The sequence below is a fragment of the Pistacia vera genome, unplaced genomic scaffold, assembly GCF_008641045.1.
Source record: "Pistacia vera cultivar Batoury unplaced genomic scaffold, PisVer_v2 Contig126, whole genome shotgun sequence".
In the NCBI taxonomy this organism is placed as follows: Eukaryota; Viridiplantae; Streptophyta; class Magnoliopsida; order Sapindales; family Anacardiaceae; genus Pistacia; species Pistacia vera.
This window is the reverse complement of record NW_022195314.1, coordinates 908,369-917,011: the sequence shown is the minus strand read 5'-3', so window position 1 is coordinate 917,011 and position 8,643 is coordinate 908,369. Positions and strand designations below refer to the sequence as shown.

Genomic DNA, 8,643 nt, shown 5'->3' with positions numbered 1-8,643 from the left:
TTTATATTTTTATTTCATTTGTATTTGATAATTCGAAGTGTTTTCTTTTTAGGGGTATATAAGACTTTACACAAGACATACAGTATCAAGTAACTGATTTTAGTAACATCTGTTAGTTTGGGGACGATTTTGTTAGTGAAAAAAAAATCTCGCTCTCACCCCTGGTTAGATGACACATGATATGCTAACTATCCTCACCATTAATTCAGGATTTTTACAGAGTATTAATACTTACATGTAAATAAATAACAATTAAATGCGCCATCTAGTGGCCTCAACTCTCAACGGCTATGCTGAAGGAAGAGGGGCATGGAGGTTCATGAACTTCCAAATATCCTTCTAACATGTTCAACACCGTCTTCATTGTAGGCCTTTTAGAAGGATCTTCTTGTATGCACCAGATTGCTACCATCAGCCACTTTTGCAGCCTGCATTTGTCCGCCATGGCCATTTCATCTTCATTTACCAGAACATCTAGCCTTCGTTCAACGTAGCAATCATAAGCCCAATCCGTTAGTATTGCTCTTCTTTCTTCCTCTATTTCCATCACCACACTTCTTCTGCAGCAAATTATCTCTAACAGCATAACACCATAACTATAAACATCCACTTTGGCAGACACAGCTACATTTTTGAACCATTCAGGGGCCACATATCCTCGAGTTCCTCGGATCATGGTTCGAGTTCGAGACTGATCTGAGAGCAACAATTTTGATAATCCGAAGTCGGAAATCTTTGCGGTGAAATACTGGTCTAGAAGTATATTCTGAGGTTTTATATCACAATGGATGACAAGAACACTGCATTCTTCATGCAAGTACACAAGCCCTCTAGCAATCTCCAGGGAAATCCTGACTCTTAGATTCCAGTCAGGTCTTGGAAGTGCAAAAAGGAAATTAGCCAAAGTTCCATTGCTCATGAATTCATATACTAAAAGCCGATTAGTACCTTCATCACAATATCCAAGCAACTGAACTAAATTTTTGTGATGGGTTCTGCCAATAGCACTTACTTCAGTTTTGAATTCCCTTTCCCTTTCTTGAGCCAACTTGTCCAATTTCTTGACTGCTATTGCATTTCTTGAACCAGTTCTGAGGACACCTTTGTACACCGTACCGAAAGAACCTCTGCCTAGTTCTTCCTTGAAGTAATCTGTAGCTTCATTGAGTTCATTGTAAGTAAAGAAACGCAAATTTGATTCAGAATTGCTTGAATCTTGGAAATTATCATTTCCATATTTTCTCTTAGGCAACACAAAGACAATTAGACAAAAAGCCACTAGCAAAAGAACGTTGAAGAATACAGAACCACCCAATAAGAGAGCTCCTAATAAGGGTGATATTCCTTTATTACCGCCAGAATTGGCAGCAAAATCTGGAGAATTTCCTTTCCTGACTTTGAATAGAACTTTTGAGAATCCGGTGGCACTGGATCTTCCATTGGATAGTGGCAATTTCTTCTTCCAACACCTTGCGCCATCAAATATCGCAACAGCACAAGAGCAATCATGCAGGCAATCTTTTTCACACATTGTTTGATTATAGGGTTCCAACCTCTCATAATCTCCCAGTGGCCAATCTACATTATTGAATTCCCTTATTTCATATAGTTCTTCTGGATCTCTGGATGCATCATCACCTCCACACCCTTGTCGAAACGTTGGCTTGCAGTCGCTAAATCTGTTATTTGGATCAACAAATATATAGCCAGGTGGGCAGTCACAACTAAATCTCCCATTTTCAATTGAGCAGTAACTATTGAAGCCACAACCACCCCTGCCAATGTCGTGAAACATAGCTAAACACATGTTTTCAGGAACAACTCGCAGAGGCCACCAACCCTGGTTATCATCAGGGTTCTTTGGACGAGCATATTCTGTGAAAACTCCATCAAAGTCCAAAGTCGCTCGAAAATAGTAATCAGCTCTAGGATTTGCTAATTTAGTCCATGAAGGCAACTGAACAATTTCACCATTAGCTTTTACAATGTAAATGTCGGCTGATTCATTAAAAACCAGCTGATGGCCAGACTCCGAAGAATTAACACTGTAAGTATTACTGTTATAATAAGGTTTATAATTGAATCTAGTCGGCCACGCTACAGGATTGAGCACTAGGCTTCCGTTCATCAAATGGAGCTCAAACCTGCCCTTGGAGAAATTGGTTTCTGTCACCTTAGAAACCAGCATACTACCCAAATCCAATCTTTGCGTGGGTAAGATAGTGTCTCTGGGATCCTCGAAACTCTGCCAAACATAGTTAGAGCCATTACCTATTAGCACGAAGTTTCCTGTGTCAAGGATGGCAGCTTCATCCGCAACTCTGGTGGAAGGACTTGCACTCCATATTGTTTGGCCTCTAGGATCTTTCAGCGAAAGGCCGTCTGTCGTAAGCTCAACTTTTGATCCTCTTGGAGCTGGGTTATCTCCATCGGCGTACCAAACAATAGTTTTCTCAGGTATTTTGTTGAACCAGATGGCGAGTAAGAAAAGGTCTGAATTGTTAAGGTGGCGAAAACCAAAAGCAAAGTCACCTGAAGGTGACAGCCATGAAGAGTTGTCACTGGTGGTGGACAGAGATGAACCCAGGCTTATGTTGGCCGCGGACAAACAAGGTAATATTTGAAGAAGAGAAAGCAAGATTAAACTAGAAAGAGCTAAAGAAGCCATACTAAGATGTTGCTGCAATTTTCGGAAGAGAGCAAAGCATATATTGCTGCCAGTCAATTATGCACAACATAAAGTAATCTAGATTATGTATAAACATAAATACATTGGATATATTTAATAAGAAAGGAAGACCAAGTCTTTGAAGCATAAATAGTATGGTTGGACTTGTGACTTTTCTTTGTCAATTTAATATAAAAAATCAGAGATGGTTGAATTTTTTGAATTCTCCCATTCTTAATAACCTATTTGTTTCAAATTGGAAGAATTTCATCAAGATTTATCAATTAATTAAGTGCAGTAACCATCAACATGAAGGAACCTAATTTTACTCGTTCAAATAAGGAGGGCATATTGTGGTTTATATTTTGAATTATTCTTATGTTTGAAAATAAAAGTAAAAGATAAAAGAAAGCAATATGAAAATATGGATAGTCAAAATTGATGTTTTCATAAATAAATATAGTTTGAAAAGATTTTCTTTTACCTTTGAATCACATGTTTCTTTTATTTTCCATACAAACAAAAAACGGAATGCATAAAATTTATGCTTAAGAAAAGGATGCTGAACTACTGCAACAACTACGATAACTAAATTAGTGAAAAGTGATTATGATTGAATAATTATCATGACTTGGTGACAAATTGGAGGCCAGCTGTGCGGAAAAAGTTTAGTCAAGTCAAAAACGTGGCCATGAATCATGATGGTCACTATCCTTATATTCACTAAACTAAAAACACAGGAGTCTAATTTTAAGCCTTTTAAATTTTATCATTAACCTGGCATCTATTTACACACGGCATTACATTATAGATTATTTTTAAGCTTTTTAAATAACTTTTGTGTTTTTTATTAATAGATCCTCATATTTTCAAAAATATGTTATGGATAACCCCCTTTGCTCTAATTTCATTATGTTATCATTTGTGATAACTTCTATCTTATAAAGAAACAGAATTGGAATAAGGGATATTTGTTATAAAGTTTTAAACTTTGAGAGTTCATTTGATAATGCAATAGGGTATGAGTACAACATTTTTCATACCTTAATTATATATTTGATATAAAGTGTAAAAATTGTTATCTGAATAATAAATTGAAAAATCTTATAGATAGTCCATGACATTCTCCCATTTACAAACCAAACTATGTTTTCTTTAAACTCATCAATAGAGGAAGCAGATAATTACAAAATTTACGGTGAAAGGGTTGAGATTACATCCATATTTCTCAACTTGAAAAAGCAAAGGACGTTTAATTTAGTAATCTTCAAAATTAATCAAAAAAATTGAATTAAAAAAAAAATTCAATCATTAAAATTTGGGTATTTAGTTGAAATCAGTACATTTAACAAAGGGTTAATTGCAACGATTACCCCTAAGGTTTCGAAAAGTGAAGGTTGGATGTTGACTTTAGGGGCATTATACAAAACCAACCCTTTAAGGTTTAAAAAATTAGTCAAATAACTCAAAAAAATTAAAGTGGTAGAAGGGTAAGAAATGAATTTCACATTGTTAAAGTGTGAAGCCCAAAACGCTGATGTTTTTGCATACAACGCTTATTAATACGCTGCTGTTTAATACTCATATGAGACAATCCTAGCCATTGAAGCAATCAACATCCAGCCGCCAGAATTCATCCAACAAGTCAACCATATCTAAGCAAGCATTTTCTACAAAATCGAAGAGCTCTCTCTCTTGTGCGATTAGGGCTCTTTGTGCTTTGATTAGGGTTCTTCAATGTTGTCTCAAATCTGTATAATCTATGTTACAATTTGTGTAATTGTATAGTGAGGGTAGTATTTCCTTCAGGATTAGAAAGGCTGGTCCAAGTTTCTCTAGAGATTAAGGGTTTGAATGCTTTGTTCAAGATTGAGAGTTGTGCGTGTCTTTGAGAATTGTTGTAATCTGTAAAGAACTCTTGATTCCTAGTGCAGTGAGCCCTAAAATTCCTGGAGCTCAACATGGACGTAGTCTTTTCAATTCTTGGAAGGCGAACCATAGTAAATCTGGTTGTTCTTGTGTTCTTGATCTTTTGTGTGTGTTGATTTGTTAGTTTGTGTGTGATTAGGGTTAATTGATCACGAATTGGTATAACAAACATTATATTTGATGGGTAAGATTGGAATTTCATTAGGTAAAAAATTAAAAGAATAAAAAAAAAACTAAACCCACTCATCTTGCACCAGTCATCTTCCTCAACTACTCTTTGAACAATCTACACTAAAAACTTTGAAACAAAACCCACAATCAAGCTTTCTAACCATCATATTCATCCTCTTTTAATTCCACATCACCTAACCAACTAAAAAAAAGGCGTTTTATGTGCAAGTCTTTGACAGATGTTTTGCAAGCATACGAAATCGTGCAAGTAATAAAGAATGAGAAACGAATGTCAAATCCCAAGAGAATTATTAGCTACCATGTACCAAAATAAACCATCCTATTACTATTTAGTTAAATGAATCTTAGAAGAGTAACTTAACTTAAATCAACAAATCTAAAACAAATTAAAAATCTAGAAGAAAATAAAATTTAAAAAAAAAAAAAAAAACTCTCTGGTTGTAATTGAATGAAATAGAGGCAACAACAGGAACAAAATATGACAGTAAAACAAATCAAACAGTAAACAAAGAAAATAACACGTGCGATTTACCCTGGTTCACCCAATGTGGGCTACGTCCAGCTGAGTCAATATTATTGCAATATGCCTCACCTCTCTCGTTTACAATGACTGAATTGCCCTATGATTTGCTATCACTTCTATAACAAGAGAAAAGTATGTTTATATACTAGGTTTAAGAGACTAAACCTAGTTTTACAAGGATTCCTATTCCTAAACCCAACCTAATAAGGAATTAGTAACTTAAAAGAAATCCAACAATGGTTATACATGGAAAAGCCCAAAATTGCCTACAGGCTCGGGGGCGTTGCCCTTGCGACCCCCGCCCGCTCACCGATTAGCGAGACCCCCAAATGCGTCTGCGTTACCTATTAATGCTGAAGTAGTCGACAATTCTAACAGTAATGCAAATTTTATTAAACCTAAGGCATAGATTTCACATCAATTCTATTTTTATGCATTGATGATTATTGCTAATATTATTAGTTTTTTCTACAGGCCAAACTCCCTAGAATTCCAATAACTTTCTCTGGAACAATTACTGGATTAACCATTTATTATTAATCCAAGATATCTCTAAATCGGATTTAAGTCTTAAGAGATCATTACGGTCTATGAAATTTATCAAAACCTAACAGATTGCGGTAACCTATCTTTAGCATTCGCTTAATCTATGATTTTATTACATTAAACTAACTAGATTTCATCTCTCAATCTTAACCTAGTCCATTATATCAATCAACTCTCAAGCCTAAAAGAATTGAAGCATTACGAACCATAATAAAACTTAGAAAAGATATGCTTAACAAATATTAACATTAATTAATCAACACATATTCATAAAATTGGGCTACATCTTAGCCCTAGAAAATACTATTTATTTCATAATTGAAAAAAAAAAAATAAACAACCATCGTAAACATGAGTTCAAGAAAAAGATAAAAGAAAACTTATCTAGATGATGAACCAAAACCCCATCTCTTCTCTCTACCGTCTCTCTCCTAAAATAGCTAAAGACTTCTATTTATAGTGCTGGTGTAACAAGAAAAATTTTAAACCAAAATAAAGCAAGGAAATTCGGACTAGGCTTAACACAGCCCATACAGGCCCAAGTGCTATCACTGCAGCGACAAAAATCTTTGCTGCGGCGAACGCACCAATTATGAGATTCGTTTCACCTAAAACACGCTCACCGCAACGACATAAATCTTTGCTGCAGTGTGCGTTATTTTCCTCTAACGAGCCTGATATATTCAGAATTTGACAAAGTTATTCACATAAGAATTGTAGCTCTATGAATCAGCTTTCCAACGACACAAGAATAATCCAATTCCGAGGTCTACAGATCAAGTTATGGTCAAAATACTAAAGCAAGTTCACAATTGAAGAAATTTCCATATTCGAATTTCATCTTCAAAACACCATAACTTCTGTCACCAATATTATGCTTCATTCAAATATCATTCATGGCCTAAAAATACTCAAAACACATCTACATTCCCATAAAAGATATTTATGAAATAATTAACTTAAATTTTCCAATTTAAACTAATTTTCCCACAAATAATCTTAATATATCACTAACTAAAAATGTATTTCCAAGCGCTTATCACAACCCCCAACCAACTTCTTGCTAATGCTAGCCCCTAGCAAGCTAAGCAATAAAACAAGTCTTTTAGCTTGAAAATAAAAATAAAAATAAACAAACTAAAACCTATATCTAAACTATCGTAAATCACTTCCGTGGATTGTCATGGTTGCATTAGCATGCAACAAACCTTTAAACTCTTGGGCGACCCTAGCTGGATGAGTTGTAGTCTCGTAAGGGTTTCTAGTGATGATACCCACAAACACCCAAACCAAGCCTAACCTATATTCAACACTAAAGATACAAACAAAAATTCTCAGATCAATACATATATTTATCTCAAAAATTGCGTCTACATGCACAATTTGAATAATTAATGTCACGTAAATATAAAGAATAAGCAAATATCAATTACACTTTTGTTATAGACCCTCTCATATAATCAACCACAAACCATTTATTTGAAAACCCGGATGATTTTATACACAGCTTTCATAAGCAAATAAATTTGATCTCTCAAGAATTTTTTTCTCATAAAAAGAAACAATAAAAATCGTACAATCAAACTCCATAGGCTCACTTTTCAAACCACTCACCACTAATATAGAATCCAAACACTAACTTGGATCATTAGGTCTATATTACGGTTGTAACGTTAGGCTGAGGTAATGCGTTATGAAAGAACGGAAAGGGATTTTGCAAGTGTAAGAGACTTAATCTTTTTCACAATATGATAACCATGAACAATCTCCTTTTTGCTTCTCTTTTCTTTCACCATTGAACTATTCCTACCTACATTAACATAAACCCTCATATATGTTAGGAAACGATCCATTGATGCAGCGGAAAACAAAAATTAATAACAACACGGATCGTTCCATAAAACCAAGATCAGGGTACAAATTTACAGTTTATATCAAAAGAAGAATCTGCAGAAATTAGTTTAGAGTTTAAGAAATCATACGCATGTTTGGAGGCTCCTTGAACTTTGTCTCTAAACGTATTTTGCTACTGACCCAAGTGTAGTATCGAACCGATGTAGTGCACACGAAGATAATCGTAAGGAACTAAAAAGGGATTTGCTAGATCCTCTTTAGTCTTAAGAACAAAGAAGAAATGAGATGTATTTGATTTTCAATCAAAACAAAGTCTGGCGTGAGAGAGTGAGATAAGGGGCTGTATCTTTTCTTTGAAAAATGAATGAATGAATCATATAATCTCTCAATTAAACTTTTACTTTTATAGTGTAATTTTAATTGCCCTATTCCCTTATGGAATAGACTTGGGCTCCAACCCAAACACCCCTTGTTTCCAAACACTCCCAATTAGATATTTTAATTTTAGTTTATCATTATCTCAATTAAAATCAATTAATATATATATTTAATATATTAATATTTAACAATAATGATAACTTATTTAAATATATGCAAACATATATTTAAACGTAATCTCACTTATTTAATTTTCCTAACAAATTAAATAAAGGCTACGACCTCAGCAAATTTAATTGCACTGTGAAATTACCAAAATACCCTTTTGCCTAAAAAGACGAAAACGCCCTTCTTACTTACTGAGTCTTAAATTATCTTCTATGTGTGTGACCCATAGGCTCCTCATTATACCGGTAGTGTATAGTATCGTGATCAACACCAATTAATCGTCTCACTATATACAGACCAAGATTGGCCCCTAGCAAGGCATCATGGCCACTCGATATATTCGGATTCAACAAAGTAGCTACCTGTTAATGATATGGTTACCGTA

General features: G+C 34.5%; 1 protein-coding gene across 1 annotated transcript; it reads right to left on the bottom strand.

The window, feature by feature from the left end:
* Positions 1–274: 274 nt before the first annotated feature.
* Positions 275–2,668, bottom strand: LOC116120315 (G-type lectin S-receptor-like serine/threonine-protein kinase LECRK3). The gene has a single exon (XM_031406278.1). The coding sequence runs from the start codon at positions 2,666–2,668 to the stop codon at positions 275–277; it is 2,394 nt and encodes a 797-aa protein (XP_031262138.1).
* Between the last annotated feature and the right edge of the window lie 5,975 nt (positions 2,669–8,643).

Coding starts and splice junctions, on each gene's coding strand:
- LOC116120315 (XM_031406278.1), bottom strand. CDS start 2,668: ATGGCTTCTTTAGCTCTTTCTAGTTTAATCTTGCTTTCTCTTCTTCAA.